Genomic DNA, 22266 nt, shown 5'->3' with positions numbered 1-22266 from the left:
TTGCACCCTCCTTTTCCTTCCCCCATGAGTCAGAGCATCTGCAACTTCATGGCCTGGGGGGAGTTTTGGGATGGAATACAAGAGCAAGCGAATAGCCCCATGTGCCCTATCCAAAAAGGGGCACAAGAGAATTAAGTTACATATGTACGTCACTAACAGGGTGCTGGCTCACAGCTGGGAATGCAGAGATTTATCAGTGGAGATTTGTAAATAGATGACCCTGGCCGTCAAAAGGCATTTAGATTTTGTTTTCCCAATTTGAAAATTCTACAAGTTAAATATGGTGCTCACTCTGATAAATAACTACATGAGGTTTATGTGCGATGATAGCCAGCAAGGTAGTTTAGCAATTAGAACTATAGCATGGTGATAAGAGGAGGGAGATGTGGTTACAAAATGGGTGCAAACAGTTGCCTAATGCTGACAAAAAACCCATCCACTTAGCAACCTCCTTTCTTTCCATTACTCATGCAAAACTTTTAGGGTTAACCTGATACATCCTTACCACATTCTGAAGCACTTTCGTTCACATCTAAATGAGTTAATACAATCTGAGGGGATGGTAGTGTAAAATAAATGAGAACACCTTATAAAATCTCAAAGATACTTTATTTCCTTGTCACATTTGGGAATGGTGGTAGAACTGTGTAACCATTTACATGTCTAATCAGGGATGAGTATAATGACATTTTCTTTAAGATAAACAAGTTGATGAATCAGAAAAATGCATTCAGTGAAATTGGCCAGGGGAAGAACTCTTTTATCGCTATTTATTGGGGTGATTTCACAGATTGTTCATTGAATCACACTTTGTCTACATAGGTCAGATGACAACGTTCCCATCTCTTCCACCACTCATTAAATATCCAAACCTGACTGCAAGCCAGTATGCCATAGCCCTGTACTTGGCTTCCAGAACTTTGGTGGAAACAATAAGAAGAAATGACCTACACTTCTCCTTATATTAAACAAGGAAGGAGGATTAAAAATTGAAACCCACTGAGATATGTTTATTCATGCGCCCTCTTACAACCAAATATAATAATTGTCTGTTAATTGCAGTTTCATCTCCCACCTCATGCTTCAACATGTGAAACAGCAATCAGCCGGCTCCTGTTTAATCCACCTATTATGTTGACTAATTAACTTTGCTCGACAGTTTATTTCTTCCTCTATTATCAGCCTCTGTCAGCCGCAAGCCCAGTGCCGCAAAGGGGGACCTCGGCCTCTTTGATTGATCACCGATAGATTGACATGCAGATTAATTTAATTAGAATCACCTCACTTGAGAAATGAAAGACAATGGCAAGGGGGCTAATAGATCTGCTCTTATAATGAGGCAACCCTCCAGAGCCAAGGAAGAGGATTTCTGATTTATTTTGCTGAATTCCCCAGTTGCTCCAAAAGGCTCTTGCTTTAATTGTTCTTGGTATTGAGAGGCTTTAGCCTCTCAAGAGGTGAAATGCTTTACAAGGATTGGCAAACATTGCTTCAACTCTCCAAGGGAGCTGCTACCCTCTCAAAGTTGCCTGAGCAGGAAGGTTTGCTTACAAGAATTCCCTTCCATTGCTTTGGCTGGGTAAGAGGAAGCAAAATGAAACAAACTCTCCAAATAGCACTTTATTAACACTAATAAAATTCTTTAAAACACATTTTGTCAGATCTTGACCTACAACTCTGCTTAGTCAAGCAATTCCAGCCAGGCAGTCTTTCCCCACCTGCATCAGACTTAATAAGGCCTTGAAGGCTATGCTCATAAAATGATTTCTGCCTAGAAATGGTCTGTCAGAATGCCATTGGCTCATTTCATGGCATGTTTTAATAGGGGAAAATATATTAGGTTAAAATCAGGTCAAAATTATTTGAGTAATGTTAGGGAGTGAAGGAAGCAGGTTTTCTATATGAAAGCTTGTTTTGCTTCCAACAGGCCAGGGAAAACTACATTTAATAGTAACCTTCTATCAGAAAGGTATTACTATTCCCAGATTATGTAATATTTACTACTGACGCCAATTTTGATTTTTCTGGTAATCTCAATTCATAAAAACAATCCATGGACGTAATTTACAGACTATACCTACACTTACTACCTCATCAAATGGGCTACTTTCCCCATCATAAGACACTTGCTCTACCCTTTCAGGGCAGAATCCATTACATGCATGATACTTCCAGCCAGGCTTCATTGGGAAAGAGGAAAGCAAGTGGTGTTTGTCGCTGCCACCATAACATGGGAGGCTTCCTATGTTGTCTTCAGGACAATTGGGGGGGGGGGGGGGGGAGCCGGGCAGCAATGGGATAGGGATTAGGGTAATTTGTGTGATGTGGGGCATGGAGTGATGGGTTCTACCCGTCCACCAGCGGGAACCTTTGCATGAGGTGGTGAGGACTACTCCCATACACTGAATCCATATTTATAAACAATACCAACAATAAAAGCACTGCTTACATCAGGAAAGATTTCAGGGAAGACTCTTCTAATTTTTATTCAGCACAACTTCAACTACTGAGTACTAACTAGTATTCATCCAACAGCATAGTTCTAAATGAGAGTTACTGTGTAAGAAACCACTCTCATTGCCAAATAGAATTGTAAAAACAGGATTTCCACAATTTTCTCCATGAATCCAATAGAGATTATGCCACAAAGAAGATACATGTTTGGCTATTTGGGTACGGTAAGCCAGAATGAGCTTTAAAATCAGTAGGTGAGCCCTTTCTCTTGGTCCCATCACCTACACAGGTACATCTGGTAAGGACACGAATGAAAACCTTATTTTTGGCTGCTCTCAGGTTGTGGAACAACCCTCCAGAGCAGTGGTTCTCAACCTTCCAAATGCTGTGACCCCTTAATACAGTTTCTCATGTTGTGGTGACCCCCAACCATATATTTTTTTGTTGCTACTTCATAATTGCATTTTTGCTACTGTTATGAATCTTAATGTAAATATCTGATATGCAGGATGTATTTTCATTGACTGGACCAAATTTGGCACAAATACCCAATATGCTCAAATATGAATACTGGTGGGGCTGGGGGGGGGGGTTGGTTTCTGGAGTTGTTGTTCACCTACATCCAGAGACTCAAACAATGATGGATCTGGACCAAACGAAGACCATCAGAAATATGTGTTTTCTGATGGTCTTTGGCAACCCCTCTGTCACCCCCTCGTGACCCCCTCCCCATGGGTCCTGATCCCCAGGTTGAGAAACACTGCTCCAAGGGTAGTCCAGTTGGCCCCTTTTCTGCTACCTTTGCACCAGCAGGTAAAAACCTTTCTATTTGGGTAAAAAGCAGTAGTATGTATGACCCTTTTGAGTTTTAGAAAAGCCTTAAAAACATGGCTATGTGCCCAGGCTTTTAACGAATAAATGATAAAGATGACCCAGACTGTTATATGGATAAAGTTGGAGGATATTGGATGAACGGATTTTAAGCATATGTTTTATGTTTTATATTTTATACTGTATTTAATTGGTTGTAATATATTTTTATATGTTGTTGTTTTTAATGATGTATCGGCATCGAATTGTTGCCAATTGTACGCCGCCCTGAGTCCCTTCGGGTGAGAAGGGTGGGATAGAAATATTGTAAATAAAATAAATAAATAAATAAAATGTACTGTATTTTGTTTTAATTTTCCCCTGCTGTTTGTAATGATGTTTTAAATCTGTTTTTATTACTTGTGGTTTTGAATTGTAATTTGTTTACTTTTAAAAATTTTGATGAAAGAGATTTTAATTTAACCTTGCTTTAAATTTTTGGAAGCTCTTTTGGATCCCATCCTAGAGGAAGGTGAGGTATAAATCTAATTAACAAATAAGGCAATGGTAAACCTTGAAAAGTGAAGAATCATAAGCCATATTCTACATACAGTAAGAAAAAAATTGTCACTGTCTAATTGAAACTAATTCTAAATAGCAAGTGAAAGGACACAAATCTTGTCCATGTGTAGTAAGATAACAGAGGTCAGGATCAATCTTGTCTTAACAGGTAAAATACAGTATCACCAAGTAAAGTTCACTGCCAACATTTTTGAAATTAATGCTGTAAACACACATGCAAAAACAAGGGGGAAAAGTGAAATATAAGCATTAAACTTATCAAGATTTTTAGATTAGTCCAATAGATTGAAAATACTTTTTATAAATGTTATGGTTTTCCATAAACATCTCTAGACAGCATGCACCAGTGTAACATTTACTCGTATAGTGACCTTAGTCACACTCAGCTACTCCTCTTCTACTGTTGACATGAGGATAAAGCAGGAAAGAAGGAAGCTGCTCAAACCCTTGACCTCAGTGGAAACAAGGGGAGATCTAAACGCCAGCACTGCCAACTATTAGGAATGCTATTTCAACAACATCTGGAGAGCTGCACAATTCTTACCTCTGTGCTACATCAGCTCAGAACACTGGGATCTTAAGGATACTCATGGGCTAGTGGCAGTGGTTCACCTATTCCCTGGTTGGAGGCCACAAGCAGCTGCTGGATTTCTGATATGGGGACAACATCCACTGAGAAAAGAAAACAGAAAAGGACACCTTCAAGTATTGGTAAGTTCCCAACACAATTTGAGCATGTCTTTATCAAGGAAAATTCACATATTTACTTCTTTATGAAAACTGCTTAAAGCTACAAGCTGCAGTTATCTTACTGCTTAATAAATAAAGAAGTGTGTGTGTATGTATTTCTGGGTGGGCATATTTTCCTTGATAAAGACATGGTCAAAATAAACTGGGAATTTACCAGGCTTGCAGCTGTCCTTTAATGTTGCCTTTTTTTCCCTCAGAATGTTAAAGCCAGTTTTGAGACCTACTACTTACAGAGACATGCCAACCTGAAAATACCATGAATACCATGTTTAAAAGAAAGAATAAAAAGAATGCATACTACAATATTTCTGAGTTACAAATAGGAAAAAGGCTCAACTGCCTGATAATGAGAGAACTAAGATGCAGTGACCCCTACAAATGTTATAACTTTGGTGGGCTTTGGTTCTATAAAGTACATGAAATAATGTTTCTCATCAGCAGGGGGTTATTTCAGTTATCAGACAAATAACGTGATTGAGATGGGTTACTTAACCTTCCTTGGACACAACATCTGCAAGATCGGGTGTTCAGTGCAACAACCCATCCATCTTTTAAAAAATGGTTGCATAACAAAATGCAGCTACCTCGTTCCCTTAAATAGAATTTGATTTACTATGAAGATGACATACCACAATGCCTCATCTGGGGTTGTTAAAAGGGAAAAACTATAAAAGGAACCCGAGACAAACTATTTCCAGGGTCAGGAAATGTGAAAAAAATAAAAGTAGTTATTTGGTGGTCTGCTTAAGAAGTGATTATTCATACTGCACCTGTAGAACAAGCAAAACATGCTATAGCTGCTTTTTTTACATGCACACATTAAGTAATCAAAAATCTTACTATAAACTACATTAATATAAAGACAAATGTTCAACATGCAAGGTGTCTACTGAAATATCTATTTCCTATGGCAACACCATCTTAGACCATAAACATCCTTCAGCATTCACATACTTATGTATGTAACAATCAGTTAAGAATAATTTAGACCAAAACAATTTATTATTGTGATCCTATTCTGTTTAGCATGCCTTTTCAGAACTAAATGAGTTTACAAATAATAGTAATATTTGTTTTTAAATAAAGCATCACTTTTTAATTGCTGAATTGATAGGAAATGTTGAAACTAAACTACATGCAGAATTAATTTGTTGGTTTTGTTTTGTTATTTTAAAAAAACTAAGAGAGGTAGAAAGAAAAGCAACTTTTTTAAAAAGCAAGGCTAACAGATAAGCAAAAAATATATATTCCAGTTTAAAAATTATTAATGAGGTGCTGACAAACTCATATAAACATGAGAACGGGTAGCCTGCCAAATCTTAACCCTATCCAAATGTTGGGAAGAAAACAGCTTTCAATTTGGGACAGACAAACAGAAAAATAAAAACATATTAAGCATCAGACTCTCATTGATCAGTTTAAATCTTCCACAAAACATTTGAGGTTAGTAGATGTCTAACTAAAAAGGTTTCTGTTAAAACCGGGTTTCCTGCAAATCCTGTCATTTCTACTCCTGATATCTACTCCTGTTTTAAATACTGTTTATATTCTATCAAATGCATTTCTCTTCATATTATTAAATAATTCTGTTGAAAATGTTCTTTTTCAAGTTAATTTTTTTAAAAAATCACCTGAAGAAAACCAATCAAGCTGTTTATCTGAGTTGGAAAGCTGAGTCTATTTATTTGCTATAGGACATCATCTCAAATTTAAAGATTAGGATTCATATTCTTTCTCATTTTTAACCACAGCCCATTAAGTTCTGCCAACCAATTAATTTGTAGCATATACCTGGTTTTTAGAATAATCTCCATTTTACTGGAGATAAATTTACATTTTTGTTTATACCTCTAAATGCCACATGGAAAAGGCTGGAATTACTTCAAGGCAGACAGTTCCTCATAGCCACTTCTATTATTATTTTGGGAAGTCATGTAACCTAGATCGAACAAAGTATTAAAAGCACTGCCAGTTTAGGAAGCTGCTTGAAGACTACTATACCTATTGAACAAGCCCTATGAGGAGCGGCTTAAAGAGCTGGGCATGTTTAGCCTGCAGAAGAGAAGGCTGAGAGGAGACATGATAGCCATGTACAAATACGTGAAGGGAAGTCATAGGGAGGAGGGAGCAAGCTTGTTTTCTGCTGCCCTGCAGACTAGGACACGGAACAATGGCTTCAAACTACAGGAAAGGAGATTCCACCTGAACATCAGGAAGAACTTCCTCACTGTGAGGGCTGTTCGACAGTGGAACTCTCTCCCCCGGGCTGTGGTGGAGGCTCCTTCCTTGGAGGCTTTTAAGCAGAGGCTGGATGGCCATCTGTCGGGGGTGCTTTGAATGCGATTTCCTGCTTCTTGGCAGGGGGTTGGACTGGATGGCCCATGAGGTCTCTTCCAACTCTACTATTCTATGATTCTATGATTCTATGATTCTACCTATTGCTGTACTTTAAAATTGGACTTATTTATTTATTTATTTTATGCACGCTGGCATTTATATCTCTCTCTTTAACCCAAAATGTTCCCAGAGTAATGTACAAGACACGTATATGATATTATTAACTCAGCCTTACATCTAAATTTGATACACAACATGCATTAAAAAAGAAGCAGCAAATTAATTTCAACATGCAACATTTGAACTAGGCACAAATACAGCTTAAATGTCCCTATTTCAAACTTTCCCTTAATGAGCAGAGCAGGTGGTAAGGAGATGACAGCCCCTCTCAACTTACTTTGTCTGTTCACAAGAGTAACAGGCAAGGGGCCTATCATACATTTTTGTCCTTAGGGTCATCTATACTGTCTCTTGTATTTGGCTTTTGTTCTAGAAGAGGTGATACATACTGTTTTCTACAGGAATTGGGAGAAGCAACTCCTCTTTTCCAAAAAACCCCAAAACAAAACCAAGATTAGGAGCTTGTAGAAAAAGGGAAGGGCTGGAGAATTTCATCAATAGTGTGATGTCCCATGGGCCATGGAGTCCTGATCCCAGTGCCATTGTGGCTGATGAGGAAAGCAGAGGATTTTTGCCGGCTCACCAAGAGCTGGAATCTTTCCAGATGCCTGATGTTGATGTTTCTTCCCGAGAGCCCATTACGGAAGACCTTGACCAGGCCTTCCTCTCTGCCTCCCCTCCTTTTCCCAGGAAACAGTCCTATGCGGCGGGCAGGAGCGAGAAAGAGCAGGTTCGGAGGAGCTTGAGAATAGCAGCTAAACAAGATGCTAATTAGCCATGTTCCCCTGGGAAACTCTAGGGAGGAACGCATCTGGAGGGAGATGTGTTTCGTTCTCCTTTCCCTTGGGAAAGGAAGCTGGACACCTGCTTTGCAGAGAAATGAAACCGGGATAAAACTGCCCGACACGAACAATTCCATGCAGAGTCAACAGATCTACTTCGGGAGTGATTTCGTGGTTCCAGCCAAGTGTGGACTTCGCAAAGACCGCAACTCCAGTTCCTTGCCTTGCCTTGTCTAGCCAATTGTTCAAGAACTATCTTGCCTTGTTTCCAGCCTTGGACCTTGCTCTTAGAATCAAGCCTTGTTTCTAACTTTGCTGTGGACTTACTCTGAACTTTGGAAAGAATTTGGACGTTTCCTCACTCTATTGCTTGTAAATAGAGTGTGTTTCGGTTTGGATTTACAACTTTGGACTCTAATATAAAATATTGGACAATATAATTTTGGACTATTTCTGACCTTTCCTGAAAGGTCTTATGTTGGACTATATTTCCTACTTGTTTTATTATTCTTACATATTTCCTTAATAAAGATATTAGATAGTTTTTGGCCTCCATGTGTCGGTTCTTAGTGCTCTCGTTGCCCTGGGCGTGACAAATAGATGCAGTTGGCATCTATTCCATGGAGAAAGAGCTGAAGGGATGAGTGTCACTGAAAGAGCAATAGGACCTTTTCCCAGGAAAAAAGCAATGCTTCTCCAATGTCCCTATCTGCTAGAAACTCAATCTGAGTAGTCAAGAATGTAAATTCCCACACAGAACAGAATGTCCTTTAGGGAGAGGGATTTTTTTAAAAAAAAAAAAATCCTAGAGCAGTGCTTCTCAACCTGGGGTCCCCAGATGTTTTTGGCCTTCAACTTTCAGAAATTCTAACAGCTGGCAAACTAGGTAGGATTTCTGGATGTTATAGGCCAAAAACATCTGAGGGTCCCAAGTTGAGAACCACTGTCCTAGAGCAACTGCAATTCTTTTGACAGTGAATGGAATGGGCAAATTATGGATTCTGAGAACAAGTAAAAAAAAACTAATAATTGCATGGTGGCTAAAAGGTGCATACTTTAGTGTTCAGCTATCTCCTCATATCAGTTCTTTCAATCCTGCCTCCTTCTCAGGAAGGGGGCACAAGAAAAGGCCCTCTCGGTGACTGTCCTGGGCTCCGGGCTGCCACTCAAGGAGGAAGACAATGTTTCCACCTGATCTGTCCTTATGCTGGCAAGTGAAAACCTTTTAGGAAATTTCAAGAGGCTTTTTATAATAGAACATTATTTAAGAAAAGGCCTTTTAAGAGGGTGCTGCATTTCTTAAAACTGTGCTGTTATTAAGATTGTTGGTTTATGGATATTGCTTATATTGTTAAATGCTTAATTCTACTTTAAAGTTGTCTTTTGTATGTTTTTAACTGTATTGTAATTTGTAAGATACTTTGAGTCTCAATTTTGTGGAGAAGGTGTGATATTAATAAAGGACATAATACAGATAGCACGAAAACTCATTAAAAACAAGCAAATTAACCTGTGTCTTAGTGTCTGGAAACACCAAATAAGACCTGGGTAAGATTAAAGGCTATCACATTCTGCTGTTGGGCAAAAGATGTATTGTAGCAGTAATACGTCCCAGCCTTAGAATTCAACCTTATGTCCCTTTCTGTTTTCCCATCCATGTAACCAACTCCTAAATTAGAAATGTAGGATCATGCTTTAATTTAATTGGAAGGAGCTGTTAGGCCCTTTCCAAAGTGAGCCACATAGAGATCTGTACTGAGGTGAATCAAGTAGAGATGAGATATTCAAAGGGAACAGATGGGTGATGGGTTGGGGAAAAGAAGGGGTGCATTTATTCCAGAAAGCATGCATACACAGGTCAGAGGGAGCAGATAAATCCCACCTAAGGAGCCTCATACTAAAAAGAGGGAGGAGAGACTCTGCTTCTGTTTGCTTTGAAACAGTGGGACAGATTTTGTCAGAGTGGAAACATTTTCTTTGTGCACCCTTATTCAGAAATGTGAAGTACAAAATAGAAAATTGTCCACATGGGTGGCTAATAATTGTTTGCTTTCTGATGGTTCAATGCACACAAACTTTGTTTCATGCAGGAAATCATTAAAAATATTTGTGTATAAAATTAGCTTCAGGCTATGTTTCAAGGTGTATATGAACACCAATGAATTTCATGTTTAAACTTGGGTCCCATCTTCTAGATATCTCATTATGTGCATATATGCAAATGCAGGGGTTCCAAAATCTGAAAAAAATCCAAAATATTTCTGGTCCCGAACATTTCAGATTCGGATACTCAACCTGTACCCTGCATCAATTGACAGTTTTGTAATGTTATGGGGGGAATGTCCAGAGTGGAATGGATATTTTAAGAAATTATAACCTTTATTCAGAGACATTGAAACATATTAGCAAGGAACGGATTTGCACACAATATACTGCCACACTGAATATTAAAGTATGAGAGGTGATTTGCTCTGCTCAAAGTAATTAATTTCTTTAAAATGCTAAGGTCACACTAATTGACATGACCTGTGTAATTAAGCAGTCTCTATTTACCCAGAAAGAGCTAGACTGCTGTGAGGCTGGGCTCGCCTGACAGGATGTCTTTACAAGTCAAGAGATCAGCAACCTCTCTGATGTCCTACCTAGTCACCTACACCAGCTCCTGATTGCTCTTCTGACAGAACACGCTGCAGCATTACCATATGAAAATCAGTTTACATCTTGGGGGAGTTGCAAACTGGCAGCACGTAGGTAAGCATGAACTGTTGCTTTGACAGGCTTTGGCCTTGGTCGTTCACGCTAGATTGCCCTGTTTCTAAAAGCCTGTCTGACTGGAGGATATTATCATGGAATAACCAATGTTTAATCAGAAAGAACTGGAGACACAGAAGGAGTCAATGAGAAGTCCTTCAGAATTCAACATCAAATAGTACCAAACTCTGTAACCAGAGAGACAAAAATAAACCAAAATCTCTGGCTTCTAGTTGATGTGTTATTAAATTGGGATACAATTATACATGTTTAAATTTTTATTGTTATAAACATGGGTTTCAGTTTCCAGATAATACTTATTCCATTTTTTACTCTTCTTTGTCTCTAAGGAGCTAAGTGGAGTGTACCTTCTTTGCTTCCACTTTATCTAGAAAAGTATTTTAAGCTGAGAAACATTTATTTTATCGTGTCAGAAGCAAATCGAGAATAAGTTGCTTCTGGTGTGAGATAATCGGCCATCTACAAAGATGTTGCCCAGGAGGTGCCTAGATGTGTTACCACCCTGTGGAAGGCTTCTCTCATGTCCCCATATGGGAAGCTGGGGCTGACAGACTGGAGCACACCCCATCTAGCGGATTTGAACCACCAACCTTCAGGTCTTCAGGTCAACTGGCACAAGGGTTTAACCCACTGACGTCACTGCGGCTCCCAGCTGAGAAACAATGAACCATAGAATAACAGAGTTGGAAGGGACTGCAAGGGCCATCCAGTCCAACCCCATTCTGCCATGCAAGAATACTCAGTGAATGCACTCCTGACAGAACGACCCATCCAAGCCCAACACTGCTGGGTAGCAGCATCTAATGGCTTAGGGAGTTGCACTGGTCCAGGGACAATCACTTTGATGAGTACTACTTTGGGAGTACTAGATTATAGAACTATAGAAGATAGTCACCTGAAACCAGGTGGAGGAACCAATCACTCAAGATCTTAACTGACTGTTTAGCAAACTACTACAGCTTTTAAAAAGTTTGGTTTTGCTATCTGTTTAAGAAAATAAAATTGCAGGAATTTCATAAACCTAGTTATTTGTGTTCAGATTGGTAGGTTACAATTTGTATGAACTTGAATCATCCAAAACATAAAATGACCTTAACTTGTTCCTTTAAAACCAAAAAGAGGCAGGAAAAAAGAACTGCCTGTTTCTGGGATTCAGTTTGTATTAATACTAGTATCATTTCATCCCTAAAATTAGGCACCAAGTTCCAACCTATCTAGTCACTCTCATATCTTCTGTAAGGATTTTCTTTCTTTTAAAAAAAATTCTCAGTTTTCAGATCTTGTAACAAAATTATTAATTGTGCAAATTCAATGTGATTTAGTACTTAATCTTAGGATGGATTAATAGAATAAGGGATTTTAAAGCTCAAACTGACCCAATAACTAAATTCCATTTTTTTTGTTTAGGTTCTACAGGGTATTTTTTACTAAATGTTCTAATACTTCTTGACATCTGAAGCTAAATGTCTAATGACATATAAATCACAAGAACTGGATAAAAATAAGAACACACAATAATAAAATATATGGAGTGTTGTGTAGTTTCTGGATTGTATGGCCGTGTTTTAGCAGCATCTTCAGAGGATCTAATAAGGATGCCAGCCACCGATGCAGGTGAAACATCAGGAGAAAATGCTGCTAGAACATGGCCATACAACCCAGAAGCACTCCACACTCCAGTGATTCCGGCTGTGAAAGCCTTCAACAATACAATAAATATATGATTTTTTTAAAAAAGAAATGCAATTTTAATCAATCAACCAGATTACTTTGGATGAAATTCTTCCTAACACATATCTCCAACATGTGCTTATTCATGGAGGGAAGAAAGGCACACTTACCTGAAATCGCCGCATGTCTCGAGGGTTTCCTGCATTTTTTAGGCAGTTCTGGTTACATTTAAGAAAAAATTTCAAGAAGAACCTGTTGGAAAGAGACATTATGTTAGTATACCCAATGTTAATAACTTCCTACTATCTTTCTTAGGAGACAAACACATAATGCTTTGCAATTGTCTCTTAAACACTCTCAAGAGAGGTAGGGTGAAAAAGGGAAGAGCTAAATATGACAAAACATTTATAAAATGGATTCCACTTAGTAGGTTAGCAGTAGAGATGGATACTTGATCTAAATCTTTTAGAAATTTTATCAAGTACATTATCTGTTGCAATAACTAATACAAATGAGCAAATATAAATTAATTTAATTTTGCTAATTTATTTAGATTTGACATGACATGGGTACAGAGCTTTCCCCATTATCTCTGTGCTGGGTGCTATCGTCCAGCTGGTGGTGTGAGTCATGTGGTGGAATCTCCTTCTCTGGATGTTTTCAAACAGAGACTGAGTGGTTATCTGTAAGGAATGTTTTGATTGAGTATTCCAGCCTTGCATGGGGCTGTATTGGATGGTGCTTATGATCTCTTCCAACTCTATGATTTTAGTGCTATTCTGTACTTCTATCACATTGCAGATTCTCCACTTCAGCATGTTTTGATTGATGCACATGAGCCACCAATCGAATGAGTTGGTAAAATACATTTCTTTTTCTGCTTTCTATTCTATTCCTGCTTTATGTTAGGGTCAGTGATGTCTCAGGTGCAGTGCATTGTGAATCACTTATATTAATATATGGTGAGACAGCCATGTTCTTATGTAATTGTCCCACTAAAGTGATCGGAGTAGATTGCTCTTATTAAACTTTTCAAAAATGTAATCCCAAATGGGAGGAAAGGGAGAGAAGTGGGTAAAGGAGGAAGAGCTCCAACAGTCACCACACCTGACTTCAGACACACCTCCCCAAAAGCAAAACTCCAGTGCTAGAGAATGGATACTATTGACTATAAAATTGCTCCAGCCTGTTTTATTTGTTTATTGCAGCATAACAAAACTACAGTTGATGATGGGAAATGAGGCTGAACAAATCAGGACAAAGAGTGCATCATCTGGATTGCCAGAAAGGATGCACAATGTCCCACGTACAAAACAATTCTCTAGAGCATGACAATACCCGCATCTGGTTTCCCTTTGTGTTTCCTTTTAAGATATTTGTCAGTAAGTCCAGGTTTCCTTTTAATTAGGTCTGTCAACTTATTAAAGGCTGCAGTCAATTAGCTGTGTTGCTTTTAACTGCTTAATCAATCAACTCACTGCTTAAAAGAAATATTACAGTTTCTCAATAAAGGTTATATTCTAAGGGTCATCACTGAAGTTCATAGCAGAAATATTATGAACAATTGTTTTAAAAATGATGGATTATGTTGCATAGTTCTCTCTCTCTCTCTCTCTCTCTCTCTCTCTCTCTCTCTTTCTCTCTCTCTCTTTTGAGGAAGACACAGTGAACTCCATCCATGCTCATGAGCAATCATAAAGAAACACAGACATGCACACAATTAATTCCTCCCTGCTTTCCCCTTCAACAAATTAGAGTCTTTAATGTGAGACCACCTTTAAACAGGATTCACAAGCTTCGGCTCTATTATTAGATGAGAAACTCAGCTGCAATGTACCAGCTGCATTAGTTATCTGTGCATTTCCATGCACAACTCAAAATGTATCTTTTCACCTTTAAAGCCCTAACTTTTTTGCCACCAAATTTTTTGAGGGAGAATGTATAGTTATATGAATCAGCCTGTAGTTTAATTTCAACCATAGAAGTTATATTACTGGCCTGATCAATATGTCTGCCAGACACCAGATGCACTATTTGTAGATGCCTCTTACCCTATGGATTCGCCTCCAATGTGATATTTATTTATTTTTATTCACTGTATTTTTACCCCGCTCTATCTCACCACAAAGGGGACTCAGAGCAGCTTCCAAATTGGCAACACTTTAATGCCATATAAACATAAACATACAAATGCAATAAACACATACATTAAAATCAGAAAAATTAAAAAAAAATCATGGCTTATCAATATATTGCATCACATGTGAAACCTTTCAGTTGGAAACGTTTGTTGATGTAAACGAAGATCCAGCTCATCTGTTGTAATTAGACAGATTAGCCCCATTTTGACAACAGCTACCCATGACAATCTTGCCCATGTCTTGTTTTGATTGACTCTGCCATTTGGGCCATACTAGCAATGCAAAGTCACATGCCAGGAGCACCCCATCTGATATTATGGCTGCAGAGCAAGAACCTGAGAGCATCCACATAAACAACAAACAATCTTTGTCTACATTCTTTCTGCATCACATAGACCTTTGATTATGACATATGCTTGAAATATTGCTCATGCGCACTTTGTCTTTTTCTTCTTAACTCTGAAGTCCTATAAAATACTTATGTTTGAAATAAAGTCTTTCTCGATCAATGCTCGTAATATGATGGACTGTGCTTTATAGTTTCTTTGGCCAAAGTGACTGTTCATTGTCTGTATGCCTTCTTGCTCAGTTTCAGGACTTATCTTAGTTTCGCCTATGAGTCTGATATATCAGTCCTACCCTACAGTTTTATGGAGTTAAGGGCTGATAGACACATGAAAAAAATGTTGTTATTGGATTGCTTTAAACGGTTTAAATGTAACGTGCATTAAATGAATAGCAATAGATGCAAAACATTTTTATTTTACCTAGAAGGAAAGACGGGAAGTACAATCCTTTTTTTCTTTTTTTTCTTTTTAATTTTTTTTAACTTTCTCAATATTCTTTTAATTTTTTTTATTTCCTTTTGGGGGTTTTTCTCTCTCCTCCTCCTCCTCTCCCTCTTTTTTTTTTTTTTTTTTTGTATACCATACCCTCCCTTTTCACTTTCTTTTCTACATTTATTATTGTTCTCACTCTTTTTATGTTTAAAAATACTCAATAAAAATTATAAAAAAAATGTAATGGGCATTTATAATTTGTGATACTAAATGTCCTTTTCTGATAGCTTGGAGAGACCACTTATTTTAAAGATGGCTACACAAATATTACATAAACAACATCAGGAAGTAAAATGGTACAAGTGACAAACTCTTCAATTCGTCTGTACCAGCCACAGGGATATAACTTTATGCAAAATGTATATGGCCATCAGGAGAGTGCTGAAAACAGAGAGGTGTCTGATTTGGTCAACAGCTCTGACATACAAAATACATTGTAATTTGTACAGGCATTTATAAATGTTTGTATGCAACATTTTTATTGGTGGTTTTATTAGGGTTTTTTTAAAAAATAATAATAATAATGGCAGCCTAGAACAGTATTGCATTATCATTTACCCTATTGTACTTGTCTTGAAATCTTATTTGATGAAAGGTAGTACAGAAATGTTTTAAAAAAAATAAAGTAAGTATTCTTAAGTGAATAATGCAAATTTCTAATTAGTCTATACATTGCTATAAACAATATTTTGTTATTAAAGCATGGACAATGATTAATGAGCACCAAAGAAAATTAGCTGTGTCCATCAAAATAAAAAAGATGGACAGAAGCTGGGATTTAATGTTGTTCACAGTAGTTGCAAAATGCTTGAATGCAAAATACTTCTAAGTCCCTGACTATGCACAAATCAGTGAAGTAGTTCCATGACCCTGACACATTTCTTCAGGAAGAGAGGATGTATTTTACAAGTCAAAGAGATAAAACTTGCAGAAAATGTTTCCCTCAGTGTCTTGCATCAATGGACCATAAAAACAAGAGCTCAAAGAGCAGTTGGCCACAGATTGTGGGCTTCTTTTAGAAAAGTTGAAAAATAACTTTTCTTTAAAAAAAGAAACTGTAGATCACTTTTGACTATAATAGTTGAAGAACCTTTTAAAGAAAGGCAATTAGGAAAGGCTATGATGTATTTAGGATCACTGTTGAATCAACATGTAGAGACCAGTTTACTTTGGGCACAATCCATTAAGAGCACCTTGTGTATAAGAAATAAATGCCCCAGGAATAAAAAGGAGCTGTGTGTAAGAAAGTATCTGCAGCTTCCACACAGCTCCCATTCATGAAAAAGTAGATTTATTGTAAAGACTTTTTTGACCAGTTTTACTTTTTATCTCAAATTCCAAGAGGCAACGGGTGCAGCAAGTGTTAACACAAACTAGGAATAAAAATAAACTCTTTGGGTAAACTAGAGTTTTATATGAATTTTATCTTTATTGAAGAAGAGTTGCTCATGCAAAATGTTTAAATGAATAGCAAAGCTATTATCACTATGGTTAATTTGCTCTTGGGGTCTCTCCTTTTCTTACTAACAATACATTATCTATAATATTCCTAGTGAGAGCAATTTATAAATCTACAGTATAAATGTCAAACAAATGTGTACATAGGTAATGGTCTAAAGCCAGACAGTTTTCCTCATTATTTTGCTCACAAGAATAAAAGACAGCTTGTTTTGACTAATTTCACTGTAATGTTTTCAAAGGGACAATCATAATTAACACAGATCAGATGAGCATCCAAGAGGGAATCTCCTGCTGCAAGAGGGTAAGCCCTAATTTAAATCAGGGCCATAGTGCAGAAGGACCTCAAGATTTTTTCCAGAGTTTTACTCATTTCACGAGAAAATGCTTATTAATTATGGTATGAACAGAAGGGACAAGTAGAAGTCCTGGCTTTAAAACCCAACCTCACCCTAGGTAATGAATCATTTTTAAAAACTGAAAATGACTATATTAAAGTATGCAAATAAGCAATAGCCTTTATTTTTAGGAGAGGTTAAAAGCATGCTCTCCTGCTGCTGGCAAGTAAAAATTATTTTAAAACATTTTATCTATTAGGATTCTATTTGTTGCTATGTGCTATCAAGTCAAATTCCAACTTAGGTTAACCCTATTCTAGGCTTTTCTTGGCAAGATTTATTAATGGGGGATTTGTATTGCCTTAGTCTAAGACTGAAAGAATGTGACTTGCCTAAGGTCAACCAATGGGCTTTCATGGCTGAGTGGGGATTTGAACCCTGGTCTCTCAAACTCCAAGTCTATCACTCAAACCCTCACATCATACCAGATTATAATTTGTGTACTTTATTTCAACTTATGCTGTGAGCTGCCTTGGGACCCATTTGGGAAAAAGGCAGGAGAAAAATGGAATGAAAGCACACACTCTTAAGTACTAACGAAAGAAGGAAGTGGAATAAGCTAAGAAAAATGTTACTTGTTAACTAGAAACACCTAGGTAGTTAGAAATACCTAGTTCAGGCCACTAGAAATTACACCGTTTGAGGGCTTTCTTGTTCATTACATAGCTAAAATTATTATAAGTTTAACTCTCCTTCCTGTCCTATTTCAACGTAATTAAAATACCAGGCAATACCAAGAAATGACAAGTTGTCAATTGTGCACTTAAGACACAAGAAAATAGTTGCATATACATGTTTCTCTACAAATGTTGAGACAAACACACGCAGGTGACCCAGAACAGCTGAATGGGGTGTGGGGGGCTTTGTTTGTTTACACTAAATTAAAGAAAGGCATAAGTTACTGTACTGTCCTATCAAGCAGAGACTGGCACCCAATAGCTGGCACTAAATGGTGTTTGTGTGAGGGGAGGGCAGGGGAAGTCTTCCATGTCTCTAATGGCCAGCTGTGACAGCTTGACTCTGAATGTGTAGAAAGAACTGTCAGCAGAAATCCTGGCATCTAGAATCCAGACAACTGTTTGCCACCAAGAGGTGGTTTGTACTTGTGCCAAAATGGATTTTGAGAGACAAGCAAACAGGACATTAATTCTCACAAACGAAATGTGAAATGTAGGGGGAACATTGAGGAGGGGCTGAGTTCAGGATCTCACATTTTGAGGATGAGCCCTCAATGGCTCTCCTGTCAACAGTTCGTTATTTAGCTCGCCAGCTATGAAGGGCATGGACATTAGATCCCCCTTGCCCTAAGCTGGCCCTGCAGCCTGGAATGCTGGCAGAATCCTGAGATCTCTCTCCTGCTTGCTGAAATGAAACGCCCAGCCATCTGTCAGGAGGCAAAGATTTCCCTGTCAACTGATGCCTGCCTGGAGCCTTCAGCAGGCCCTTATGTGGCAAAGACTCTCAGAAGCCCTTATTCTTTGGGGAAAAGACAACTTTGCCCCAGAGATTTGCTGGAGAATTCTTCAGAGTTTTTCAGAATGTAGGAGCCAAGCAGCTGACCATTTTGGTCTGACTGTCCCTAAAGGAATAGATTACCAAGAAGCAGCCAGGCAGGGGGAGAGAGAGATAGACGTAATAGTTAAAAATATCTTTAATCAGAAACAGAAATGTGTTTTTAAACAGCCTGCACAAATGCAGAGAAGACTCATCAGGCTAACTGTTCAAGAGCATGTGGGCAGGATGACCAGAAATGTTTGTTTCAAACACTTTCATTTTACTTCAAAATGTTCCAGACTTCCATCCACATCAGACCACTGAGGGTCAAAGGAGAGTAGAACAGGGGCAACAGAAGAACAAAAAAATAGGGGAAGCTGACTGGGTGAAACCAGAATAGGTCCTGAGATAGCATATCAATGTGCATTGGAAAAGACAGCCACCCTCTGCTGTAAATAAGAGCCCTAGCTTCAGTGGTAAGTCTCTGTCCAAACTCCCTGCCAATATTTCTGAGCTACAAGTAGTTAGGTTTCAAAGGATTGTGTAGGAAGCCAAGAGCTTGATTTTGCAAACATGGATGGCCTTGTATAGATCCAAATATAGTATTGTGACTGCTATTCCCCTTACAGTTAACAAAAAGGGAGAATTTAGTTAAAATGTAAGGTAGGGCTTCGTGTTGTCAAGGGCTTTCATGGCCGGAATCACTGGGTTGCTGTGAGTTTTTTGGGCTGTATGGCTATGTTCCAGGAAGGAATGCAGCTGGAACATGGTCATACAGCCTGGAAAACAACAATTACAACAATAACAACTTTATTTTTGTATCCCACCTCCATCTCCCCATGGAGACTCGGAGCGGTTTATATGGGGAATGAGTCCAATCGACATCATAACATCATAAAATCAAGAATAAAAACATACATCATTATATAAACATGATAACCAACAGCATAAAAACAATCTTAACCTGATCATCAGTGAGCCTGTGAAAGGTCCAGTCCCAGGCATGAATGGGCGGACTGGCACAACTCTTTTTAAATTAGGGCAGATTAATAAAGCACATGAGTCAGCATAAAGTGCATGGGGTAGGCGAAATAGGATGAGGAAATGAACTAGAGATGGGGAACAAGAGTAAAGTGCCAGAAACTAGAGCTGAAGCAGTCTATCCAATGCAGTTTTCTGAATCAGTGCCTTAATAACCACAGGAAGATGTCTAAAAACCAAGAAAACTCACAGCAACCCAATCAGGGTGTCCTCTAGCTCTGCAAGGTGTGTAAGGGTGGGACATACCTGAACCTGCCAAGGAACATATTCATAAGCTTCTTTCTCTCCCCGCCCCCCCAACCTTCCCTTTCTTGTTTTGATTTTTTTTTCAACTTCACTCTTTTGTTTTGTTAAGGTAGTAAAATATATCTTATCATTAGGCATTAGGTTCTAGGAAGGTGGAAATATCTTTAGAGAAACTGATAGCCATATAAACTAGAGGTTGGTGGTTTGGAAATTAACTGTTTTAGAAAATAATTCATTTAATATACTTTCACCATTCAAATTAAATAATGGGTTTTAAAAAGCTGAATTGATCCTCCTAATGAAATATTCCCCAGAGATTTCAAGAACAGAACCTTTATTTCATAAACATCTTTGTTTTTATTTTTAATTTGGACAAAAGGCTGTTGACATGATGATTATTTATCACTGCATGCTCAGGATATTCTCTGATTCCCATTTCTTTAATCATACATGGGGATATAATGTGAGCCACACAAATCCAGGGAACAAACAACCACAGGCAATGGCAATGCCAGCATTTCTTAGTAATACATAAAGAAGCAATGGGAAGCAATGCAATGACTGTTTAAATGAAGAATGGAAAAACTATAATAGATCAGAAGGGGCGGTCACTGTTTGGTGTCACTAGGACTAAATATCAGACCAAGCACCAGGGAACTGAAAATCTCGAACAGAGAACTACAATCTCCATGTAACTGCAAACTGAAGATGCTCTTCCACTAAAAGAACTGATATATCTGGATTTAGAGAAGGAGACTAGAACTGTAGAAATAGATACAGACAGACGCTCTTGTCTCAATATCATAGACAGCTTTAATGTAAGGGTAGTACCAATTGGGCTCCACTTTAAAAGCATACTGTCTTAAGACTGGCTCTAATTATCAGATGTCTAGTCCTGGGGAAGTGTTGGATCCCATCAGAGTAATTAATATCATGAAGATCAGCTTCCCCTGATAATGCAGTATAGACCAACCAGTTATGTGGGAATTCAGAGCTCCCTGGTGTTAAAGAAAGCCTATAGCCTCCATCAACTGGGCCTTCTGTGTTTTGATCTCATTACTGCTTTAACGTAAAAAAAAAAAAACCTCTTGAAGAGACTTAGAAATAAAACACTATGATTTTTAAAATAATCCTCGCCTTACCTATGAAAGTGGAAAAAAATTGGAAAAGCAAAAACTTTCATTACTGCTATGGGAGAGGAGATCATGTTTGTTCCTGCTATACTACAGAAATTGCTTGTTTGTTAACATCCATCCAAAAATATGACGGTGATGGTCTGGGAAACTTGTGGCACTCCAACAAAGCAGCTACTGACTGCTAAATTAACTTGCCTGGAAAAAAGGGAATCTACAAGGCTACCTGTTGCAGATTTTATGTAAACAAAGGAACACAACAATACGAGATTTTGAGAAGGATGCAGGATACAATATTAGCAGCTTAGCTCCACCGTTATCTTAAATAACTTTTGATTTTTTAAACAAAAGCAAAAAAACTGTATTGTATATTCCTCTGAAGTTTGTTGGTTTTTTGTTTTTTTGTTTTGTTATTTAGCTGCATAGAAATATCACATTTCAGTTATGGCTGTAAAGGGTGAGGATGGATGCTTGAAATTATACAGCAGCAATGTTTAGCAGAACTTTTGGAGGAAAACAAGGGAAAAATCTCAGGCAAATGAGACAATCTCAGGCAAATATATACAATTGTCCTCTGAATCATTACTCACAGGGGAGGTTTATGTTACACTGGCACTTTTATTGGGTCTTGGTTTGTTTATGAATTTAGCAAAGGGAACACTGTTCTGCTATCACTAGATAAACAAATTATCTATCACTAGATTATTGATAATGTAGTGGTGGCTCATTCTCAAAGCTTGGGCTGCCCAGTTATATGTGAACATCTGAGTAAGCCAGGGATTGCTCAGACGTTATAACTATGGCAAGGGTGGTTGTGAGTTGGGAATGGCATTATGTAAATAGCTGAGAAAGAATGTGTACATTCTATGTGCCATGACGTATTCTCTGCTATTTGCTATATGCAAGAGATGGAGGATATGCTATACTGGAAGCTCAAGGTGAACTTAACTGATATTTATTATTCTGGCCATTATTCCAGCTATTTGAAAATATTTTCTGGCAGTAATGACTGGTAAACAAATTAAGGCCATTCCTTGCACTAGCTTAATAATATTAATAATAATAATACCTACAACAACAGCAACCTTGTGGCTTGAGGCAGGGTACAACGTGGTTCAAACAAACACTATTAAAATATATATAACAAGATGCACAAAGTTAAAATGCAGGTTAAAATTCACAAGCTAAAATTGACTGAGTAGGCCTGCTGTGTTAAATTCTTTTTTTAAAATGTCTTT

General features: G+C 37.9%; 1 protein-coding gene across 6 annotated transcripts in view; it reads right to left on the bottom strand.

Annotated features, from left to right (window-relative positions):
* The window catches only part of ebf1 (EBF transcription factor 1), a 448211-nt gene that overhangs the window by 133681 nt on the left and 292264 nt on the right, over positions 1–22266 (bottom strand). For all 6 annotated transcript variants that reach the window (XM_008114800.3, XM_008114803.3, XM_008114801.3 and 3 more), the window contains one exon: positions 12449–12530. In XM_008114800.3, coding sequence (XP_008113007.1) covers positions 12449–12530 — 82 coding nt within the window. The remainder of the gene's footprint in view (positions 1–12448; positions 12531–22266) is intronic.

This window comes from Anolis carolinensis, chromosome 2 (assembly GCF_035594765.1).
Source record: "Anolis carolinensis isolate JA03-04 chromosome 2, rAnoCar3.1.pri, whole genome shotgun sequence".
Taxonomy (NCBI): Eukaryota; Metazoa; Chordata; class Lepidosauria; order Squamata; family Dactyloidae; genus Anolis; species Anolis carolinensis.
Note: the sequence above shows the minus strand (reverse complement) of the source record. Positions and strands in the feature narration are given on the sequence as shown.